At 29.7% G+C, this 25,208-nt stretch overlaps 2 protein-coding genes across 3 annotated transcripts; one reads left to right on the top strand and one right to left on the bottom strand.

Annotated features, from left to right (window-relative positions):
* Nucleotides 1-1,491: 1,491 nt before the first annotated feature.
* On the bottom strand, nucleotides 1,492-10,015 carry LOC112705526 (uncharacterized). Of its 2 annotated transcripts, none has more exons than XM_025756359.3 (5): nucleotides 9,785-10,015; nucleotides 3,136-3,674; nucleotides 2,375-2,567; nucleotides 2,211-2,275; nucleotides 1,492-2,126 (listed from the first exon to the last, which is right to left on the bottom strand). In XM_025756359.3, the coding sequence occupies exons 1-5, from the start codon at nucleotides 9,956-9,958 to the stop codon at nucleotides 1,559-1,561; spliced, it is 1,539 nt and encodes a 512-aa protein (XP_025612144.1). In that variant the 5' UTR covers nucleotides 9,959-10,015; the 3' UTR covers nucleotides 1,492-1,558. The 2 variants fall into 2 exon arrangements, with proteins under 2 accessions (XP_025612144.1, XP_025612146.1); XM_025756361.3 differs by lacking the exon at nucleotides 9,785-10,015 and adding an exon at nucleotides 5,388-5,570.
* Nucleotides 10,016-15,687: 5,672 nt separating this feature from the next.
* Nucleotides 15,688-17,033, top strand: LOC112705525 (small ribosomal subunit protein mS33). The gene is made up of 2 exons (XM_025756358.3): nucleotides 15,688-16,012; nucleotides 16,850-17,033. Exons 1-2 carry the CDS (start codon nucleotides 15,786-15,788, stop codon nucleotides 16,938-16,940), a joined length of 318 nt encoding a protein of 105 aa, XP_025612143.1. The 5' UTR covers nucleotides 15,688-15,785; the 3' UTR covers nucleotides 16,941-17,033.
* The last annotated feature ends 8,175 nt before the right edge of the window (nucleotides 17,034-25,208 follow it).

Raw genomic sequence — 25,208 nt, 5'->3', positions numbered from 1 at the left:
AAGACCTGGGAAGCACAGGGGTGGTAATGAGAGAGAGAGGAAATGATGGTTGGGCCCTAGTAGCGACGGTGGTGCGCCGGTAGAGAGGCGGCGGCGCGGCGGCAGTGGATCGCCGAGAAGGTTGTCGCGGACGAACGGTGGGTGGAAGGAGGGTGAGAAGAGAGAGAAACTAATGGGAGTAAGGGAATAAAAAAGGGAAGAAGACGCAAAAAGAGAGGAAGGAGGAGGTCGCCGGCGTTGATGGTAGCTGACGGAGGCGCCGCTGTGCGACGGTGATGGAGGCAGGGGCCAAGGAAGAAGAATGGAAGGGAAAAAGGACGAAGGAGGAAGAAAAGGCAGAGAAATTCGAAACAGGATTGGGGCAGGTTATAAAAACGACGTCGTTTTCGTCTCCAAGGACTTATATGTCCTGTTACGAAATGCTCCATGCCACCTGGCCTCCGTTACAGCCACCTCAGCGCCACCTCTGCTAGCTCATCCTTTTCCGTCCAGTGTAAACAGCTGAATTCAATAGAAGGACATAAATGTCCACATTTTTCAGAGGTCATGGATTTGAATGTATTTTCCATTCCTTGAGGACGAAAATGTCCGCGAAAAAAAAAAGGCCAGGGACAAAAATGTCCTTTACTCAAAATATTATAAACTTTGAAATCAAGCCATGTACAGTAGTGTTAAGGGAGAGTATATTTTGTAATTTATAAATATTAATTAGTTTTTATTAATATTTTTAATAATGTAAAATTATATTTAATGATATAAAATTACACTCTTTTTCTATTAATTAAATACCGACTAAATTTTAATAAAAATATTAGTTCTTTAAATTTTTTTTTTATACTGGAGCCTCTGAATCTTGCTCTTTTAATTACTCTTTTAATGTGGGGATAACACTTAACACGTTAACATCTAATGCTAATAAGTAATAACCAAGTCCAAACATTTGCTGAAGCAATAACAGTAGCATGGGAATATTAGTGGAAATTAAATAGTAAGAACTCAGGTGCAGTTAATTTCATAAAAAGTTGATAGTTGAGAGTCGTTAAATGATAATTTAGTCAAACTTATCAAATCATTTAACAATTATCAACTTCACATGAAGTTAACTGAGTTTCCACCAAATTAAATTGCATTGTTAGGGCTGGTTTTTGTTTACTACTACTATAATCGATTTCAGAAAAGAAAAATTTGCAATGATATCTAATCATCAACTCATCATGTTATATCCCCTAGAATTGGTTTTGCAAAACTCACACCTAGCTAACTGTGTTATATTTTGATTAATTAATTGTTACACTCTTAACATAATGAAAATAGAAATTTTACAATTTCTGATGATCTGTTTCAAAGTTAAGTAAATGAACCATTTTTTTAAAAAAAACTTTCTGATGATCTCTTTGTTTGGGCTTTAAAACTGTTTTAGCAAACTAGAATTCTTTGAAATGCTTAATTCGTTAGACTAGAAGTAACTATGAGTAACAAAACATGCATGAATTGAAGGGAAACTCCTTTGAATTTTTAGAAAAAGGGTATAGTATAATAATGCATAACATGATCCAATTCATTGCTTCTTAGCAGCATCACTAAGAGACCTTAACCTGACTTTGTCAATTAAATTATCCTTTTGATGAAGTAAATGTTGAAGAGCTTGAGGTTCATAAGGAGGAGGCATGGAACATGGAAGTGTGGAACTTGGTGACTTAACAAGGGATTCATACATGTATCTCTTTCTTGGTCCATTGCGCAAAGAACATGCCATTCTCTCAGGACACATCTCTTTAGCTCTTTCAGGTATTTTGGGTTTGAACCTTTGGAGCTTAGCATATTCTTTTAGTAGATGCAACATGTAATCATACACATACTTCATTTTGAGATTGTCAATGATGTAATTTGATCCTCCTTTTCCAATCTGCTGTGCCTTATCTTGGTGAGAATTGCCCCAGTCGACGGCAAATTTGATGTCCTCACACATGTTGGTGGTGCTGATAGGCCAATAATGCTGCAGAGGTACCATGTTTCTTGTAAAGAAGTCAAAGTATTGAGGCTCTATGAACATTGTCATTGAGTCACATGCTATTATGTATTTCTCGCTCACGGACCATGTAGCACCTTCTGCATATATTTTGTACCTTTAATTTGTAATAACATCAATTAATTTAGTCACTAATATATTTACAATCTACATTTCTCTAAATTTAACAAGTTTTACCTACCTGTAAGTACATTGATCTCCCAGTTTTGTGTCCTGAAAATTTTTCTCTCTCTCATCAAGCCATTGCTGAAAAACAAAAATCAAAATTGATTATTGTGTCTTGAAACAATGCAATTAACTATTTGAACACATAGAGTTAACAAGGTTTAAAAGTTATCTACTTACCACACTATATATTCTGGCATTCCAATCATTTTTATCTGTGACATTGCACTTACAAAGGTTTTTTCTAAGAAGAGAGACAGTGGGGTTGCCCTTCCAAAAAGCATAGGGTACCCTATCCTTCCATTTCACCCTTTTGTTTCCTTCTTCTATACTTTGCAGTGTTGATTCCCATGGACTTATGTGGAGTTCAGCCCTATTGAAAAAAATGTAATTTTTGTTTCATGTTTTATCATCCTAATCAAATAAATGAAATGAAATAATTCATCAAGTGAAACAATAAAAACAGAGGAATGAAAATAAAATATTTACTTTTAGGACAACATATTTTCAAGAGGGATGATTAAATTTAGAATAAATTACCATTTGTATTCATGAAAGACAAATGTATCCATGTAAGAATAAAACGACAATTGTACTCACGGAAGATAGCTTCTGTGTGCCAAGAATACTCTAACAGACCAATTGTGTTACCAACGTCCGGGTACTCTTGGCACACGAAAGTCATCTTTCGTAGTTATAATTGTCGTTTTATTCTTATATGGGTACATTTGTCGGCATCTGTATCTTTTATAAGTACAAATAGTAATTTATTCTTAAATTTACGAGGACTTAAATGTTTGTGAATTAAAAGTGAAGGACTTATTTGTTTTTTTTTTTTCTATTTTTAATAATTAAAAAATAATGTTTATATGCAGAGAGATGTATTTGTATACAACAGAAATAACTAATAAGAACTAATTAAGGGAATATAGAAGCTTTACCAACCCCAGAAGGTCCAATCAGGGAAGACAATGTCAAATGAATCATTATTTCCACAATAGTGAAAAATAGGAGGAGGTGAAACATTAGCATGTGGTCCACCTGCAAGATATAGACCCTTATCCACCACAGTCTTATCTCCACATTGAAACATGAGCTCCAAATCAGGTACTTCCCCAGGATACAACCTTAGAAGTTGTAGGATTCCCCATATTGTAAAAACATCCCTGGTTTGAAACGATTTCTTGTATTTTTCAATGTATGCTTTTCCATTCACAATCACAAGCCTAAAGTGTGACACGTTTTGTCCCCTGTCAACCATGTCTCTTGTGATCCCTGTTTTCTGCCATGGCTTCAGATCTTCATGGATCCATCTGAAGTATTCTGGGCATGATCTTGATGTTCTATCATTCGGTTCAAATTTATCTGGGTAGTTAGAATTGCATATGCTTGAGCTTTCATTGCTGCAATGCAATGGCGGTTCGGGTTTCCCATTGAAGATTGTAATTGTCTTCAGGATAGTAGAGCTTGTAAATTTGCTCTGAGAAAAAAAAAAAGAAGAAGATAGTGTTAAAAAATCCATTCAATTTTTTTTTATAACTTTAAACATTATAAATCAAATTAGTTAATGGTAAATATTGTAGAAACATGTATTAAATATATGAATTTTAGTCCACAAAAAATTATAGATTGATAATATACAGTGACATTTATGGAATAATATAAACTTGAGAATATAAATAGAGACAAGGACATAAGGCCAACAAAATAAAACTTAAAAACACGTATCTAAATTTGAATTTCTTCTGATTTTATTGATTTAAGTCACATCAATTATATGATCACATAAGTACAAATAAAAATAATTTAAATATAAGGTGTATACTAATAACTATTATCCAAATTTATTTATCCTATAAACTTCTACTAAAACAATATAAGTAGATATATAAATAATAAAAAATATTGTGTATATATTTAAACATTAATTATATAATATTTAATTTATTTTAATATATATTTTATATTTAGAGTAGATAATATCATAATTGATAAATTATCAATCTCGAGATATAAATTTGTAAAGTTGAAGGGATGAATATTATTATTGATCGATTATCATGGACGCACATTTGTACATAATGGTCCCACAACAAACATAAATAAATAATTAAAATTAAAGAAAAATAGTGTAGTTTACTTCAATAACACATCATTCTTCAATTTTCATGCACAAATGGTAGGTACAAGGGATCCATGTATGTTATTATAATCTTTGTTTTTCTCTTTGGTCAATCTATCTATATATATGTTATTAGAATCAAACACACACGCACAACGTGAGCTTGGATATTGAATTGTCAAAGGGACGGCCAAGATAGAAACAAAAAAGAAAAACTTAGAAAGAAATCATATGTATGTATAAAGGAAAAGAATATAATTAATTAATATGGCATTGTATTTTTTTGTTACAATGCATACAAATCCCATTACCATATGTATGTATAGGATAATTATCATCATCATCATCTTATTATTATTATTATTATTATTATTATTATTATTATTATTATTATTAAATTTAAGTAGTCATGATGCACTAAATCATACAAGTTTTTGGAAAGTAATATCCACAAGATTTTTCTTTTAATTCTTTCTTAATTAAGTAATTAACTACCACCGTACCATGATCGTGAACTATACAATCTTCCATTATTAGTATTTATTTATCACATTTTTCTCCTTAATAAAGATGAAAAAATAACTCCACTTTTTTCGTTCTTTTACCAACTTTCTTTTTATTTTTCCTTTTAATATGCCTGCTTTTATTTCACTATCTGATCTCCTTTAAAAAAAAGACTAGTCTTCAACCTTGAACCCAGAGAAACATGTTTTTTGGATAATTAATTGTAGGAGCATTAGAGATTTAAAGCAAAAACTATCAAAAACACTAACTTGGAGAAGACTCAAAAACGTGGAATTAATTGGAGGAATAGAGTTGACCTTGGAAGAGGAGAGAAAACTGCTGCTATCATTATATATATGAAGTTCCCGTTCTTATAATAATCTAGTATACCTAATAACTATGTAAATAATATAATTTGAATTTCTGTGTTTTGCATGCCTTTCAAAACTTGCAAACGAAGAAGCATGTGTATAGAATTATATCCTTAATAAAATTTGAAACAAAGCATGCATACCCTAGCTAAGACCTAATATATTTGAAAAAAAGAAAAGGATAATGGAGACTTACAAGGTCAGTTTCCAGAAAATAGTGGCTTGTAAGAAAGAGAAAGAGGAAAGCAAAAAGGAAGAGCCATCTTGTCATGATGGGAAGAAATGAGTGAGAGCAGCCATTACTATTATGAGCCTTGTCCACCATGAATAATGAATTTGGGATGAGAGGTAAGGCATGAACTTCTACAAAGCTAAGAAAGAAGGTTTTGTTGACTATAAATAATTAAAGGTGGATACTCCCATGAAGATATTATAATTGTCTTCATGTGATGATTTTTCTTTTTGACCTTTAGATGATGGAGTGTAGGGTTAGATTTTGATATGTTATAAAAGTGTTGTTTTTATTTGAAGTGTGGCCAAATTAATAAATTACACTTTTATACAAAGCATCTTCATAAAAAGATGTTTTTTGCATCTTCATTTGAGTAGCTCCCATAATTAAAACTATGGATGGCGTGTATCTGCCAAATTTCCAATTGCATCATGCAACTCTTCTACTCTTTATTGGCCCTCCAAATATCATTATATACTCACAATTTTCAATTTCACACTAAATATAGAATCTCTTTCATTTATTATAATAATAACCTTAATTATCTTCTCTGCTTTTTTATTGAAATGTATAATGATATTGATATTGATACAACAATTGTTGGTTTATAGTTGACTACTCGTGACTGCCTTTAATTTGTAAAAGGGATTTTATTTTAAATTTTAAAGAATAAGAAGTGGTTAATTTTTAATTTATTTTGTAAGGAAAAATAATAAAGAGCTCATCATTTTAGTGTTATCTAGGGTATGCATTATTCATTCTCAACAAAAATGATTAATTTTTTTATATTCTTGAAATAACAAAAATATCCCAAAAATATTTCTCTATATCTCGCCATGATTCTATTTCTTATTAGCAACAAAATTAGGATAAATATAAGTAAAGAAGTTACTTTTGTAATTAATAGTTTAACTGTCTTTTTTTTATTATTTTTATGTCTCTTCTTATATTTTCTTCCTTTTTTTTAACTACAATTTTTTGTTGTTCATCCTTAAAGCTAGTAAACTACCTTTGATTAAATTTGGTGGATAAGATGACATAGTCATATAGCATCATAAAAAAAAGTTAGTTTAGTTATTGGATTGATTTTAAAGGTAGAGAATAATGCTATACAATCAAGTATTTTTATGAACTAAATTTAACTAAATTAAATAATAAGACTTAGAATAATATTTTTTATAATTAATTTTTGTCATGTTAGACTAACTTGATTTAACTTAATTAATAAAAAGACTTTAATGTATAGTATTATTTTTAAAAATATACCTAAAATTCAATTCTATTTAAAATATAATCCGATCCGTACATAATTTGTTAATATAGAATCAATTCAGTTCAAGTTATTACAATCTTACTTGGTTTGGATTAAATTAAACGAGTGATTTGTTTGAATTAATTTATACTTTCTATTACTACTTATATCCCAACTATACTTTCTTTGGGAATCATAAGCTTTTCAAAAAAAATATCATATTTGAATAGACCGTTGAAAATAGATAATAATCAAAACTGATAATTTGAAGCTAATATTAAAAAAATAATTCATAAGTGAAAGCAAACGATATTTTTAAAAGCAAAGCTTATTTTTTATATATTCTTTCTAATATTAATTATTTTAATAATTTAATCTCAACTATTAGATATTAAATAATAATATAAATAATTATTATTTCATACCTGTTTTTATAATTATTTCCACTAAAAGTAGCTTTTACTCATTTATTCTAGAGTCTAGACACAATAAATAATTATCTTAAATTCACTTTTCAACTAAATTAAAGTATCTGAACATAAATTAATTATTACATAATCGATTATTTTAAAAAATAATTACAAATTAAATAAAAAGGTTAAAATAATACATTAAAATTTTAAGCGTTCCAAAGACGCACTCTCTTAAGTAGTAAGTACCCATTGTGGTTGACTTTTTTATTATAATAAGTTAATAACTAACCCAGTATAGCTTGGACATATAATAAGACTGGGGAGAGTGGGAGACATCAATCCTAAACTTAATTTGATAAAAAAATTATAAAAAAGTATTTGTGTTCTTAAGATTGGAGAGAGTGGGAGACATAATCTTAAACTTAATTTTGATAAAAAAAATTAAATATTATTGGTGTTTTTTAAAAGTATAAATTTTTATTTAATTTTGTATTTTATAAATAAAAAAAATTATATATTTGTGCTTTTAACTTTTTAAAAATATCTAAAGTAAATTTTTTTATAAATAATTTGTACTTATAAAAATTAAAAAATTTAATATAACCTCACAAATCAATTAATTTTTAATATGTTTAATATAATATTTTTAAAATTTAAAATATTTTATTAAATATAATTATTGTTGTTTGTGCTTATTTAAAGTTATTTTTAATTTGATTTAATAAATATAGATGTTATAATTTTTAAATTACTATTTTTAAAAATTAAATTTTATAAATTATTTTTAAAAATAAAAATTTCACTAAACTAAATCTTAATCTAATAGTATTCTAACTTGCATGGTTTTGCCTCGTTTAATATTAAGTTTGGTAAAATACAATTAGAGACACTTCTAAATTCTAATATTTCATTCCTTTACTTTGTCAACTCCGGCGGCCTGCACGCTTCCCCCAAAATTTATACCCCAAAAAACCAAAAATAATATAAAAAAAAAGAATTCCGCTACATATCATTTAATTTTAATAAATATATTAATATAGTAAGTCAATAACGCTAGAAATACAATAATGTTATTTGTGTATCAAAGTAGGGAATTGTTAATCTAAACAGGTTTAATTACTCCGTTGTAATAAAGTCTCTGTATTAATTAAAACTTTTAATTAAATCCTATTTATTTATTCTGAAAAAGTTGGCAAGTTTTGATTTTATTCCATAGCAATTGCGTGTTTTGACTTTAATCTCGGTATCGTCTTATCTCGTTTGATCATTCATCTCTATCATATGGTAGGTTTTTTTCCATATATAACAAATAACTATGTGCTAGATATATATTGATATTAAAATTATTTATTAAATAAAATATATATTAAAATCAAATTAAATAATATATATTTATACATAACTATATAAATTAAATTAAATTGTGCCATGAGAAATTTGTGGAGATAGTACAGCATTCACAACCTGTATATGCTCTCACTTTCGAAAATAACATCCAAGATATACTATATATAATATTATAAGCCTGCGTTTGTTTCTAAAAATAAAACAGGACAAAATATTAAAAATATGATAGAATAAGACACTGATGGATAGAAATATAAAATTTTGTGTTCTTATATTTTGTTTAGTGGTAAATTAGAATAAATTATGAAAATTCAATTTATTTTTATTTTTTTTATTCAAAAAATTTGAGATGAAAAATATAACAATAAAAAATATAATTATAAAAAATTAACAAGAATAATAAAAAAAATTGTATTTTTTATTAGTGTCTCCGTATTCTTCTTGTCAGAATAGATACAAAATACACTAATTCAATGTCTCTGAGTACATTATCTATATCTATATCTCTTCTGTCAAACACAATTTTAGATCGATACACTGAATAATATTTTTTTAGAAAACAGATCAACTTCTCTAATCTTAATTATACAAATTATGAGATGGTTTTTTATCACCAGCAATAATAATACAGTCAATTATCTTTTTCTGTCACCTAAAATATATACAAGCTATGTTGACTTTTATTCCTTTTAATTAATAATCTAATATTGCAGTATAGTGTTAGAGTTTAATTTTAACATATTAGTTTTGTAAAAAGGTTTATACAATATAATGATGAGATTTATAGATTTAGATAGTTTTTAATAAATTTACTAAAAAAAATTAATAAAATATGTAAAAGCTTTTTTTTAATATATCAATTTATTATTTTTAATTAATATTTAACTAATTTTAAAATTTTAAATATTAAATTCTAAATTCTAAATCTTAAATCCTAATATCATAAAAATAAAGTATTAACTAATAATATTGATAAAAAAAAAACAATAGCCCTTAATTTTCTCGTATATATAATTATATACACATACATACATGTAGCTTTGTAAGTAAACTAAACTATATAGCTTTTTTGTTTTATGGATATCATGCTTAGCTTCTCCTTTAATTTATTTATGTTCGTATAAGAAAGTATATGGAGACCACTTCTTACTTCTTAAGAGTTTAATTACAAATAACAACTAAATATAAGGGAGATATATAGAAGGAAATTGAAGTAAAAGATTAAGCTACAAAAAAAAAACATGCATATCATAAAAATATCAAACTATATATATGCACAAAATTGTATTAACATGAAGATAATTAGGAAAATAATTAAGAGGAATAATAAATAAATAAATAAAACTTACAAAGTCAATCCAATAATGGATGATGAAAGTGGAGCTTGCAGCAAGAACAAATAGGAAGAAGATGGACAAAAAACTTGATCTTGAACCCAATCTTTTCGCTTTGCTAAATGATCCTTGACGATTATAAGTTGCCATGGACATATGTGTGTGTTGATTATTGTTAAACTCACACATTTATATGTTCTAACTACATACCCCAATATTTGGATCTTGATGTTGCTTTATTTAATATAATCAAGGTTCAAAGTTTTCTTCCAATATATAATAATAAATAGATCATCAGATAGCCAGATAGGTCTGAAAGTTGACACAGAAGGAATATACATCAATTTAATAGCATTTCATAAAACTTTATTTAAAGTTGATTTTATATATACAGGACTGTAATATTTATTTTCTGTACGTATATGATAGTTTTAAAATGCAAACAAGCTAAGACTATAAATTTATATATTAATTTAATTTGTTGATGTATAAATAATGTTCTTAAATTTGATAAATTCTCGTTTGATTATTAGGATAATATATAATATGATTCAGTTGATATTATAGTATTAGAGTTTATCTAATTTAATATAGTTGAGTTATTTATTTATGAATTTTTATGTTGTAGATTATTGTTCTTATTAGTAAAAGAAGCCTTACAAGTAGTGTCACATTTTTAACGATAATGTCTTTAGAAAATTTATAAATGTGAAATATTTTTTCATTTTATGAGCTAATTTTTGAAGTTAAGTTAGATCCAATATTCTTAATTTTAATAGTTTGTAGTAGAATGAAGGTGCTGATGAATAGTGATATACATGTGTATATACGAGACCATATATTATATCATTGCCAACTATTTGAAAAAGAAGAAGAAAAGATTTTCAGGTTGAGATGATGTTTTATAATCATGGGAAAATATGGTGTTGTTTAATTTTGGTTTTGTTCACAGAAAGTAAAAAATATTACTTTAGTGCGAATTTGAACTTTATTTAAAGATTTATAGTTAATATATAAATTATTACATGTATAATGTGAATTTGTTTTAATGACAAAAAAAAATACTTTTTCCTTCAATTTCACTATTATTGTTGGTTAACGTTAGATTTAAAATTAAGGAGCAATTTAGGTAAAGATGCAAAAAATATATTTTTTTTAAAGATATTTTTGAAAATTAAAATTTAATATATATAATCAATTAAATTGTGTTATTTTTATTAAAATTAAATCGGACAAATCAGTTTAGCTAAAAAATTAATGAATTAAATTTTAAATTGGTCTAAATTAATATTTTTTTATAAAAATGACTACAATATCCATATTATAAAAAATAACTAAAATACCCCTATTATATATATATATATATATATATTTTTAAAAAAACTCTAAATACTAACTCTATGACGACAGAGAAGAAAAGAGCTAGAATTTAATATTCTCAATATATATATATATATATATATATATATAATAAAATTTTAGTCATTTTTTATAATAGGGGTATTGTAGTCAGTTTTTTATAATAAATTACCCCTATTATAAAAATATATTAATTTAGACCGATTCAAAATTTAATTCATTATTTTTTGATCAAATTAATTTGTCTGGTCTAATTTTAACAAAATAATACGATTTAATCGATTATATGTATTAAATTTTAATTATTAAAAATATATATTTAAAAAAGACATTTTAAACGTATTTATCGAAGTAATTCCTTCAAATTAAACAATTGAAATACTAATGATAATAAAACAGGACAAAAATTAAAATAAAGAAACTAAAACTAAAATAACACGTTTATATATGTTTTACACAAAAGAAGCAGGTATATATATGCATGTTTGGTGCTTCGCGGTCACACCTCCACACATATGGACTTTGATTTGGAGGATTACTAATGTATATAATATAATTGACTAGGAACTTTAGTTAAGTAGTATAATCGAAGTTAAAGCCACACAAAATTTAATTAGATGTATGTGATCCGGTTTAGTGCAATGAAATAAGGCATCCTACAAACTCATCATTTCTGTTTTTGTGTATTTTTATATTTCTTCACTAACATTATACTATAATCTAGCCGAAATATTAATGCCCAATAATTTAGGTAGGTCTTAGACTAAGAAGTATACTAGTTAAGACGTGTGTTTAAGCTTCCTCGCCCAAGTTGACCATAAAAAATAAGCTTCCTCACCCAAGTACTTACATATAATAAGTTTGGTAATATTAGAGAAACACAAAAAAATAAACCACTCAAATAAAAATATTTAAAATATTTTATTTTAAAGATATTTTTTAATAATTAAAATTTAATATATATAATTGATTAAACTGTCTTATTTTTGTCAAAATTAAATCAGATATATGGATTTAACCTAAAAATCGATAAACCAAATTTTAGACCGATCTAAATTAATATTTTTTTTTATAGAAAATAACTACAATAATTATATTATAGAAAATTACTAAAATACTCTTATTTTATATATATATATATATATATATATATATATATATATATATTTTAAAAATTTTAAATTCTAACCTTATAACAATATAGAGAAAAGAGAAAGATTAAAATTTAAGGTTCTCAAAATTTAATAATAATAATAATAATAATAATAATAATAATAATAATAATAATAATAATAATAATAATAATAAGATTATTTTAGTCATTTTTTATAATTGAAATATTGTAGATATTTGTTATAAAAAATATTACTTTAGTTCAAGATATAATCTACTGATTTATTTGGTAAATCAATTTATCTAATCTAAGTTTGATAAAAATAACATAGTTTAATTAATTATATGTATTGAATTTTAATTACTAAAAAACATCTTTAAAAAGAACGTTTTAAACGTTTTTATCCAAGTAACTTTTAAAAAAAGTCAAAATTTATCTTATTTAATATTCATTAATTACTGCAACAATTAATAAAAATTAAATAAAATAAATTATAACTAATTTTAGCTAAAATTTTTTTGTTACCAAACATTTCTGTTATCTGTTATTAAAGTAGCTCTCATATTGATAGAATTAAATTCGAATCCTAATAATATTCAAGCGTACGTGCTATTTGCCAACTTTATTTGGTAAAAAATCATACAGGTGAACTCATAGTATCTTGTTGATTTTGTTACTTTTCTTCCTTTTTTTTTTAATAAAGAACACAAAATTTGACCATGCATATGCAAGATTATTTTCGCATCTCCCTTTACTTAGGATTTAAGCATGTACTCAATTTGATATTATTTTATTGAGGGTTGATCTTTAAATTCCTAATTAAGCGGCAGGGTATGTAATTAAAACCTAGATTAGGCAACATGAGAATTCTTGATAATGAGCTGTTTTCTTTAGTCTTTACGTAAAGCAATCCTAGCAGGTATCATAAATTAAAGAGGAACAGCCTCTGAAATATATTTATTCAGCAAACAGGCAGAAATTTTTCATTTGTTTCTTAAGAGTTGAGACGAAAGTGGAAAAATTGCATTCAAGAACATGGGAAACACATTAATAATCCTTAGTATTCTGCATACTCATGTAGTGATAAACTAATAATATGAATACTATGCATGTTAAGACTTTGACACATTTTATGATTAAAGTCAAGTGATCATTTTGATATAGAAAGATTTTAATCCGACAGAATAGTTTTTGAATTAAAAAAAAAAGTCATTTATAGAAATTTTTTTTATATTGTATTATTAGGTGTAAAATTCTTCATGATGAATCAAATTATATATTAAACACTGCTATAATAATCATTTATAAAATGTCACTAATATTTTGTGTTTTTACAATAAAAATAATATCTTTTTATAAAACGTGAATGTCATTTGGTGTTTTAATAATTAAAATAATATTTTTTATTATAAAACGTCAGTAATTTTGTTCTTTTATAATTAATTTTTTTATTATAAAACATCAATAACATTTTGTGCTACCATTATAATTGTGTAAAATATTAAAATGATCAAATATTTTTATATTTTACGCTAAAATTATTTATATATAAACATTTTAACCCCATTTATAGCCTCTCATAAATCACAAAATTTTGTCAAATTTTACAATTTTATAATAAAGTTTCAATGTGAAAGTATAATTTAGTATTGAATTGTTATCACATAATTAAATAATTTGACTTTTGGACAGTGTAAATGTTAATTTTTTTGTCATGAAATGTTAAATTTAATAAATCATAATAAATAAATTTTTTGAATTATGTTATGTATATATTAAAATCAGTTATTAAAATAAAATACGATTTATAACTAAAAAAATTCTTGTTAAATATGACTTATTCCGATGGACCTGTGTATCTCTAGAGACGATGATAATTGTTGTCATTGTTAAATATGGTTTATTTTTTTAATTTATAATTAAAAAAGTTCTTGAGAAAGCTATAGGGTGTGTTTGGGGTTCACGTTGAGAAAGAGAGAAGTCCGTTTGAGTGTTTTGAACGTTTCGCTTTTATGTTTGGCAATCTTTTAGAACTCTCAACCTAGAAGTACTTACACTTCTAAACGTACGTTTATGAGAATAAAAATTTATAGCTTATACGTTCACGTTGGAAAAGTTTGGTTATCATTAAGAAATTATATGAGAATTTTTTTCCTTTTCTACCAACTTTATCCTTTGTTTTCTTCTATAAAAAAATGTAAGTAACCATATAACTTTTACAATAGTTCTTTGTATATGTTTTTTGTTCCAATTTTTTTTTCATACAAATTTATTTTAATCATGCTCCAGATAAAAAATTTATTATTTTTTGTTTATATAAATTCTTTTTTCTATCCTTTATTATACTATATTTATGTTGTGTATAAATTTTTTTATTTTTTATTTGGTTTTATTCGTATGAATTTTATTTACTTTTTATTATATTTTTTTTTATATAATATATGTTGTTGATCGTAATTATTATATACGATGTTTGCATGTTTCTTCCGTTTTTATTGTACTTTTGACTATACTTTATTTTCGTCTTTATTATATACTAATTATAAGTAACAAAAGAGTCATAAATAATAAAATTTTATAGTCTAAAATGATACTAAATTAAAGAGTACTAAAAAAATTATAGAACATTTCCTTTTTCTTTGACATTATAAAATGTATAATACTATCTTTCATATTTTTATTTTTTATTGTATTTATTTTATTTATATGATAAATATTTTTTTAGTGTTCTGTTTTTTCATGTATATTATTATTTTTAATTGTTTTCTAGTTCATATGAATTTTTTTATTATATGAATTTTTTTATGATATCTCGTATTATTTTTTATGTATTTTATTAGTGTTTTATCATGTCTCTTAATAAGATATATTCAAATATCTAAAGTAAAATAATAGAATAATATAAAAAATTATTTAAATTGATGTCTCTTTTAGTCATCTAAAAGTGATATTGAGTAGTATAATAATCCAAACAACATTTATTTTACTATAATCCATTTTGATATAAAGATTGCCAAACATAAATACCGTTAACACAAATTTACTTTTCATCAAAAGCAAATTTGCAAAATCTAATTTTATACAAACTATAATTTACAAACTGTAATCCAAACACATACATAGTTGTTGTCTGTATATTTTTGTGTATTTCTTCTTATATATTTATATACTATTTGGAGATGATAATAATAGATTAAAATAAATTAAAAATACGAATTTCAAAAAAGTTAAGTCGGGTGCCACGAACTTGAAAAAAATCTAAAAAAAATCGTATTTGTGCAATTAAAGTTCAAAGTGATTTTTGAAAAAATATGATTTTTTTTTTTAACTTCTGAAAAAAATCCTAGGATTTTGACTTATTTGAAGGACATGATTTTTGTGGTTTGGACAGTAAATGAAATAAATCTACAGATAGTAGGCCACTTGACTGGCTCACTCTTGTAAATTAAACTTTTTCGGGGGACCAAACTGAAATTAACGCATAGTTATTCTTATTCCATAAACCACCCGCTTTTCCCACCGTACTCTTTTCTACTCTCTCTCATGGCTGGTACCAGCGGTGGTGGTTTGAAGCTGTTGGTAGGGTCGGCCATCAGGCAAGGAGTCATGGAAGCCCGGGCCCAGATCTTCGGCCACCAGCTAAACCCAATGGGCCAAAAATCGGCCCACAAGATCCTCCGTCAGAAGCTCTTCGGTGAGAAGGTAGCGCAATGGTACCCTTACGACATAAAAAAGGACGACCCTCTCGTCATGGCTCGTCAAGAGCAGGAGTAAGCACCTTCTCTCTCTCCAATTCACCATCAATCACACTTTGCTCTGTGCGTTATAGCTCAATTTTCATAGTGCCCGCTATGTGTTTGTGATTTTGTCTCTGTGAAAGTTTTCTTTGTATTTTTCGTTTTTGGGGTTTGATGCTGATTTTTCAGCATGTGAAAATTAATGGGGTGTTCTTATTTTTATTAATGAAATGAATTGTGTTATAAAAGTTAATTTTTTTATACTCTTTAGTCGAAGTTGCTACTTAACATCCATGTATCTCTATATATCAGTGTCAATATTAGATGGATCAACCATTTTTGTACCTTGTTTTATTCATTTGAGGTTATTTAAGTATGGTGAATGAGCTCTATTAATTTTGGATGTTGAGTGCAATAGTGATGGACAACTATTTCTGCATAATATTTATACTGCCTAGCTGCTTAACAATCAAAACGAAAATTGATAATGTGAATAAATGAATAAAATTTAATGTCACCATTTGAATGTTTGAGATTTTAATCCCTCAAAGAAAAAATGTTATCTTTTCAATTTTGTCACATTTTTCATATATTTGTGCTATTCCTATTATAGTATATAGCCTGAGCTTCATGACACACTTTAGTTTAATCTAGCGAGGTTTAGGGGCTTCCCCTTTGAAGTTGGCTTTGTTGGTTTGCACCAGGTGCACTGTTGTGATGCAAATTTATGAATGTCTAGTAATTTAATGACTATATCAATGACATTGATTCAAAGATGTACCATAAAGTGGTAGTGCTAGATAAAAAAGAACAAATTAATTTGCACTCACTCTAGCAATTTAATGACTTGGTTATCTTTGTTCTTTGTAGGCGCTTATCGAAACTTGAAATGTTGAAGCGGCGCGGCAAAGGACCACCCAAGAAGGGCCAAGGCAGGCGTGCTGCCAAACGCAACAAATAAACTGCACTTTACTTATTAGTGTGTGTTTGGATTGTAGTTGGTCAAAATGGAGTTTGAATAAAAGTGATTTTATAGAATTGATTTTGGATAGAAGTAAGTTTGTGTCAACATGATTTATGTTTGGCAATTCTTTACCAAAATTGATTTTGATAAAATAAATTTTGTTTGGATAATATTAGTTAAAATCACTTTTAGATAGATAATTACTTAAAAGGACATAACATTAAATTATAATATTATTTTTTTATACATGTTTAATTTTTTATATTTTTTATATAGTATATTTTTAATAGTCGTAGTACTCTTTTTTAGTACATTATAATTTTTAACTATTATTATTATTATCTAATGGGATCAATAAATTCTATTATAAAAAGATAATAATAAATATAATACACAAAAATTATAACTATAAAAATATATAATGTCAAATAAAAAAATTAATAAAAATAATAAAAAAGAATTCATATAGAGAAGAATAATAAGAATTCTATCAATAATGCAATAATATGTATAAAGGATAAAGTTGGTAAAAGAAAAATAAATATTGAAGGTATTAGCCAAAAGCACGTTAGTGCAACGGAAAAGTTAGAAATTATTGCTTCTTGTAAACGGGGGTTTAGGAACAAAAGCACTTCTACGTTTGTAGAAAAAAAAATTAGCCAAACAAAAAAGTGAAGCTTTCAAGAAGCTCTAACGTACTTTTTTCCTTCAAACGTGGTTACCAAACACACCTTAGTGATTACTGTTTCAGTGTTTTGAGTTAAGAGACAACTACTTTTTTGTGTCTAAACTTTAGATTTGATTTCTTAAAATTATAGAACTTATCTTTTTGTACTCAATGTAAATCGTTAGAAAGTGGAAGCCATTAAGCCTAATAATTTGGTTTATTGCATATTTGTTCTTTTTGTGCTAATTAACTATCCACATTTTGATTCAGCTTATCTATCTTGGATGTTGGAACCTGGAATGCAATAGTGCTAAAAGCTACCCTTATGTTGAATCACATAATTTATAAACTAGAATTCGCACTAAATTTATAGTTCAAAGACCAAGTGATATAAACAATTAAACAAACATAAATAAAATAGTTTAAACTCACACAACTCTTTTCAATCCATGATGCATTAAAACTGGTCAAATTTGTTTATGACAGAAAGGATAGAGTTGTATAAAAATTTGATAAATAAAAAGTCTTTTTTATTGATTCTTTTGTGAGGCGGAAATAATTTTAGAAGATATAACAAGTTACACTTTTACTAAGATAATTTGAAAAGGTCTAGTTCCACTAAGAGCTGAACTGTTTGTCTGGTTGGTATTGACTGACAGGGTCAATACAAATGAGAGGATGAGTTAGTTTGGGGTTATTAACAAAAAAGATGCTGGATGCATGTTATGTAATATAGGTGTTGAATATGGTCACTACTTGTTTTTTTGTTGTGATTTTTCTTGACAAGTTTGGTGTGCTTGATTATCTTTTGTTGGAAGGCAATGGTTGTTTCCAAAGACGTTGAATGAACATTTTATAAGTTGGACTGAATTAGTAAAGAAGAGCGCAAGAGATGGATTTATGCGATCATTTGGAACATTTGACTTGAAAGGAAGATCAAAAGGGGTCGACGAGATTATCCATCTGTCTTTTATGAACTATACAAAGGGGTTAGGTGTGGATCTTTTTTGTTGTTGATGACAATGCTAAAAATGACAACGGAATAACTATTAGAGTTCTTCGCGTTGGGTGGTTTTTTCCTTTATTTATATTATGTTGGTCCTGTATGTTGCCATCTTACTCTCAATTTGTTGTGTTGAACTTTTTTTTTTAAGTTAACAGACCTTAAATGAGTTTAATGTAAAATAAATAAATAAATAAATAAACTTAAATTAGTTCCTATCAATTCTTTTTGTAGGAGGACAAAACAGTTTGTAGTGGAGGACAAAACCATGGCATAAACAAAACTTATTATCATTTGGAGTTGTTTGTGTTTAGCAAAAATCTAAAACTAGAAAATACAAAAATATTAATATATACAAAACTTCATGCGAATGTATTTATAGAAATGGACAAAATTTATTTTAATATAACTATATTTTGTTTGCTTTTGTGTTTGTTTTTTAAGATATATTTGTGTTTTAGCATCTTATATTTCTATCATAATACAAATTAAATAATAAAAAAATATCACACACAAATTACACAAAGACCTCCTCCAAGTTTAAACATCGCTAATTTTTTTGGATATAACACCTACTTGTATGTAACGCAGCATTATGAACATTAAAAGTATTTTACACTGTTGTGATGGCGGTTAATTAACGGAAAAGAAATCAGATGTTCTGATTTCGTTGAAGAGAGAGATGAGTATAAATCGGACTGTCCGATTTATGTTGGCAAATATTTTTTTATTAAGAAATCGGACCCACTGATTTCATGCATGCAGGACCAAATTTATTATTGTGCAAAACAATCGGACCTACAGATTTTTAGTCAGCAGGACAAAAAATTTTTGGACAAGAAAATCGGACCCATCAATTTTATGCATGCAAATTTTTTGGCCCAACGTATCTCTAATTGGACTGTCTGATAGGTGCTTCAAAAATTTGAAACGGTCAAAAGACGGTCGGACAGTCTAATTTCAATGTTTATATATAACAATGGTCTCACCGAGCTCTCCCCTTCATCTTCTTCTTCTCACAATTTTCAAATCGTCTGAAGCTCCTCTCTCCTCCTTCTCTTCTTCTTAAGTGTTTCCAAAAAATTAACACCAAAGTTGAGGGTATGCAATGTGAATATATCATCATGGATGATAAAGTTATGTTAAAAGTATATTATCATGGACAAATTTTATTATAAACATATGAAGGAGTGAAATTTGTGTGTGAAAATCTATTAGATATTATTCCATTCACACCGTCATTTGAAGAAATAAAATGTGTGATTTGTGAGAAGATAAATTCTCAAATATCTAGGAGAGTATCGTGTATTTTATACAGATATCCCATATCTGTATTTGGTAGAATGTCTCTGTAATTACCTGGATGTGAGAGACCTGGCATAGGAGCCATAAATCCAAGCAGTTGGCTAAACGGACCTTGATCCCCTGATTCTTGCTGCGGGAAACTCCAATAGTGTTGATGTAAAATAATCCGCAGAATGCGTGTCAGAAATATATGGTGTGAAATGCTCAAGCTCTTGCTGTGCTTGTGTGTGTGCCGGTGGCTATGGCGGTGGCAGTGGTTAATCTTGTTGATTCTTATGATTATGCACAAAATTGCCCTCCCAATTCTCTTGCAATATGAGATTTGACAAATGTAAGTGGTCGCCATATGTACCTCGGTACCAATGTAGCAATGCATGTAAAATTTCCAAAGGATGATGTGAGGGTATTAGGTGCTCAACAAGAACATGATTATATTTGATTCTTGGGTCCTCTCAGAATCTCGTTGTGTGCTCCACCTAGATCCCGCTCTTGATGAGTAACGCCATGAGTCAAACCAAATTGTCTCCTCAATATATTGGATGAATGTCACTCAACGCATCTGAAAGATATAAGCGGCACCGTGGCACTCCATATAACTGATCGCTGACGGATGTCAAAAGGAATTACGTTCGGATCAATGCGCCCAATCGCATAAGCCTCCCAAACAAACTGTACACATTGCAAGTAAAGGAGGATTACACACTAAATAATAATACGGCTAAATAAAAACATATACTTGTTTATCAATACATACATGTCCTTCTTGCAGATCTTTCAATGCTCTTCTAAAGTGAGTAAGACTATAAAATCTGTAAAACCGATTAGCACGCTCCCAATTACGCCACCTGACATCAGACAATTCGTTAATTAACTTTTATCAATCTAATTTAAAATACAACGTGCTACATTTATCAAAGCATATAGTAATTAAATTTACCTATTTGCAACTGGAAAGAGTCGAGAATTGCTAGGAATCGGCATAAGAAATGATAGATGAATCCAAGCCCAGGTAAGCAAAAGTGTCAGTGGACCATCAATCTCCGTGCAGTCGACAAGAGTTGCCCTACAAAATGCTCTATACAGGTGTATCAGGCATATCGATCTCCAACTAAATTGTATGATCCTAGCAAACTTACGGAGCAATGGCAGAAACTTCCAGTGCACCGCTGCCCCCAAACTTATCTCCAAGTATAATTAGGATGATCAAGATTGTTAGAGAATCATTATAATCAATTTAGATCAATTAGTATCGTTTATATTTATATAGCATATCTGTATATTAATTGTAGGATTCTATGCTTTTATTACTTTGATTCATTTAACACCTATAAATATCCCTTGTATATTGTACTTTTGATCAGACTGAAATATACACAAAACACTTTCTTTAGTTTGGTCTTTTGTTTCTAACATAGTATCAAGAGCTTAGGGTAAATTTTTTTCCAGAAATAATTGCTTTCTAGCTCGTTTTTTGTTTCTTCTGGCAGTACTTTGCCCTCACTTTTCGAGTCTCTCCCGACGCTTTGGTTCGTCACCGACGTCACCCTCGCATTCTCCTCGTTGCAAGCTTTCCAACGCCACCAGAATCATCGACGAAAGACGCCGGACGTGTCGCCACGTGCTGCCCAAAGTTGGTTGTCCGCATTTAGCCGTTCTCCTTCTAGACGCCTCCAGTGCTGTTGGATCAATGCCTTAGATCCACGGCTCCACTTCTGCCACGTGTCACATCGCTGTTCTCCCGACCCGCTCCGTTCCTCTGCCCGCGTGGCACCCCGCCCCATCAGCCCTGACGTGTCCTGCTCGTCCAATCTCGTAGTGCCATGTGTTCATTCTTGCTGACGTGGTAGCTAACGTTTCCTCCGACGTGACAACTGACATGGCAGACAGTGAGACTCTCCCTAAGGTCTTTTTGGTGAGCTCTTTTCGATTCTGCACTCCGATTTTTCATTTTCTGCTCTGAAATTGCTGTTTTCTCTCCTCTCTTTGATCTTTGTAACTACTATCATGGAAAAGCAAGATTTTTTGTTGCCACCGACAGAAAGGGTAAATTCTGTCGAAACTGTACACATTCTGGGCACCTCTTCCCTGACTGTCCTTCTGTTGAATGTCGCACATGCCACCAGAAAGGTCATATTAGCTACCATTGTTCACAGCTGTTCTGACGTTACTGCAAGCTCTCGAGACATTTAATTACTGCCTGTCCTACTCGCCCACCACATCCTGATCCACTCAACCCGTCTCCTATTTCTCTATCTCATATTGCATCTCTTCTTTAGCGTCTTCTTTCCGTTTCTGGTAATACCCTTGCTGCTTTTTCGACCCCTCCAAGTAATTCTAAATGGTAATTTGACTCGGGTTGCTTTAATCACATGTCTCCGTTGCGTAATATTTTCTCGTCCATGTCTACCATTACAAATGGACCTTTTGTCAATACTGCAAATGGCTCCCTCTTTCACGCAACACACAAGGGTTCTATATCCCAGTCAACTTTTAATCTTCCTGATACTTATGATATTCCCAAATTAAACTTTAATCTTATTTTTGTTGGTCAACTTGTTGATATGGGTTTTGAAGTCACTTTTTTCTGTTTCTGGTTGCCGTGTACAGGATCCTCGGATGGGACAAATCATCGGAACTTGACGTAAGATCGGAAGGTTGTTTGAACTCGAGAATCTTCATATTCCTCCTATACTAAATCTCCATGCTGCTTCTTCTCCCTCTAACCTTCACTTATGGCATCAACGTCTTGCCTACACCTTCTTAGAAAAACTACGTTTTCTTGTGTCTCAGGGTGTTTTAGGTCAGGTTCCAAATAAATCTTTTGATTGCATTTCTTGCCAAGCTGCCAAACAACCTGCTTTAACTTTTCACAATAATTCATCTCTTGCTTGCTCTCCTTTTGATCTCATTCACTCTGATGTTTGGGGCCCCGCTCTCACTGCCTCTATGGGCGGAGCTCGATACTTTGTCATTTTCATTGATGATTATTCCCGTTTTACTTGGGTTTATTTGATGACTAATCGCCATGAGTTACCTCAGATCTATATCAACTTTGCTACTATGATTAAAACTCAGTTTTCCAAGGTCATTAAGGTTTTTCGACGTGATAATGCTATGGAATACTGTGATTCCAAACTCTTAACCTTTCTTGCAGAACAGGGTACTTTGTCTGAGTTTTCTTGTCCTGGTACTTCTCAACAAAATGGTAGAGCTGAACGCAAACACCATCACATTCCTGACTCCGTCCGTGCAATGCTTCTTTCTTCTTCGTGTCTTGAGCGTACTTGGGGTGAAGCTGTTCTTATTGCTGTTCATGTTATCAATAGACTTCCTTCTTCTGTTCTTGGTAATGTTACTCCCTTTGAGCGTCTTTATCATACCTCTCCAGATTATAGTTCTCTTCGAGTTTTCAGTTGTGTATGTTTTATTCTTCTTCAGACTCATGAACATAGTAAACTTGAACCTCGGGCTCGTCTGTGTTGTTTTCTTGGTTATGGCACTGAACACAAGGGTTATCGTTGTTGGGATACTCTCTCTAAACATATTCGTATATCTCGTCATGTTGTCTTCAGGGAGCATCACATGTTTTCTCGGTTCTCGTCCTTTGAGTCCATTCTTACTACTTAGTCACCTTTGTTTACTAACCACAATGTTGATCTTTTTCCTAGTGATGATTCTACAGATTCTATCTCGAGTGACCCTCCACAACCTCCTGTTTTTCTGCCTTCTCCATCTCCCGATGATTCTAGACTGGACGATGATCCTGCTCCTACCGTCATGCCTCCTCCTCCCGCTCGTTCTTCTAGAGTAAGGAATCCACCTCCTCATCTTCTTGATTATCATTGCTTTTCTATTATCCTTCATCAACATGAACCTAAGTCATTCAGAGAAGCCTCCACAAACCCAAATTGGCAACAAGCAATGCAGGAAGAAATACATGCACTTGAAAAAGCAAACACTTGGAATTTGGTTGATCCTCCTTCTGATAAGGAAGTTGTGGGCAGTAGATGGGTACACAAGATCAAGACTCGCTCTGATGGCTCTATTGACCGTTATAAGGCCTGCTTGGTTGCTCAAGGTTGTACGCAAGAATATGGTATTGATTATGAAGAGACTTTTGCTCCTGTCACTCGTCTTACGTCTGTTAGAGCTCTTCTTGCCATTGCCGCGGTTAAAAAATGGTTTCTCAATCAGATGGATGTGAATAATGCATTTCTTAATGGGGATTTGAAAAAGAAAGTCTATATGAAACCACCTCCGAGACATCCTTGTCCTTCTAGTAAGGTTTGTCTCCTTTGCAAGGCACTTTATGGACTTAAGCAAGCTCCTTGTGAATGGCTTGACAAGTTCAGCACTACCATATGCAGTCTTGGTTTTACTTCTAGCCCTCGTGAGAATGCCCTCTTCATTCGTAAAAGCGAACATGGAGTTGTTCTTCTACTTTTGTATGTTGATGACATGATCATTACTGAAGATGATGTTGATGGTATCTCTGATCTCAAGGCCTCACTTCACCGTACCTTTGAGATTTAAGATCTTGGTTCTTTCAGCTATTTTCTTGGTCTCGAGGTCATCTCCACCGATGATGGCATTTATCTCTCTCAGGCTAAGTATGCTTCAGATCTTCTTGCTTGCGCTGGGATTACATATAGTCGCACTGAGTTTACTCCTCTTGAGCCTAATGTTCGATTACTCCTATGGATGGCACTGTTTTGGATAATCCGACTCTCTATCGACAGTTAGTTGGAGGTCTCGTCTACTTGACTGTCACCCCACCAGACATCGCCTATCCGGTTGATGTACTTAGCCAGTTCTTGTCAGCTCCTCGTACTACTCACTATGTGGCAGTTCTTCGCTACATCAAAGGCACTTTATTTCATGGCTTTTATTTTTCTGCCCATTCCTCTTTGTCTCTTTAGGCTTACTCCGATGCTGATTAGGCTGGTGATCCCACTGATCGTCGTTCTACTACTGGTTGTTTCTTGGCGACGCTCTCATTTCTTGGCGTGCTAAGAAGCAAATGTTCACTGCTCGCTCTAGCACAGAAGCTGAATACTGTGCCCTCGCTGACACCACTGCTGAGGTTATCACGGTTCGTTGGCTCCTTGAAGATCTGGGTGCTCCTCAGTCATCTCCTACTAATGTTTTTTGTGATAACCGCAGTGCTAGTCAGATTGCACATAATGATGTATTTCATGAACGCACCAAACACGGTGAAATTGATTGTCACTTTGTTCCGCAACGTATCCTTATTGATGCTGTTCGTCTCATTGCTATTGGAACACTGAAT

The sequence above is a fragment of the Arachis hypogaea genome, chromosome 8 (assembly GCF_003086295.3).
Source record: "Arachis hypogaea cultivar Tifrunner chromosome 8, arahy.Tifrunner.gnm2.J5K5, whole genome shotgun sequence".
Lineage (NCBI taxonomy): Eukaryota > Viridiplantae > Streptophyta > Magnoliopsida > Fabales > Fabaceae > Arachis > Arachis hypogaea.
This window is presented reverse-complemented; position numbering and strand designations above follow the sequence as displayed.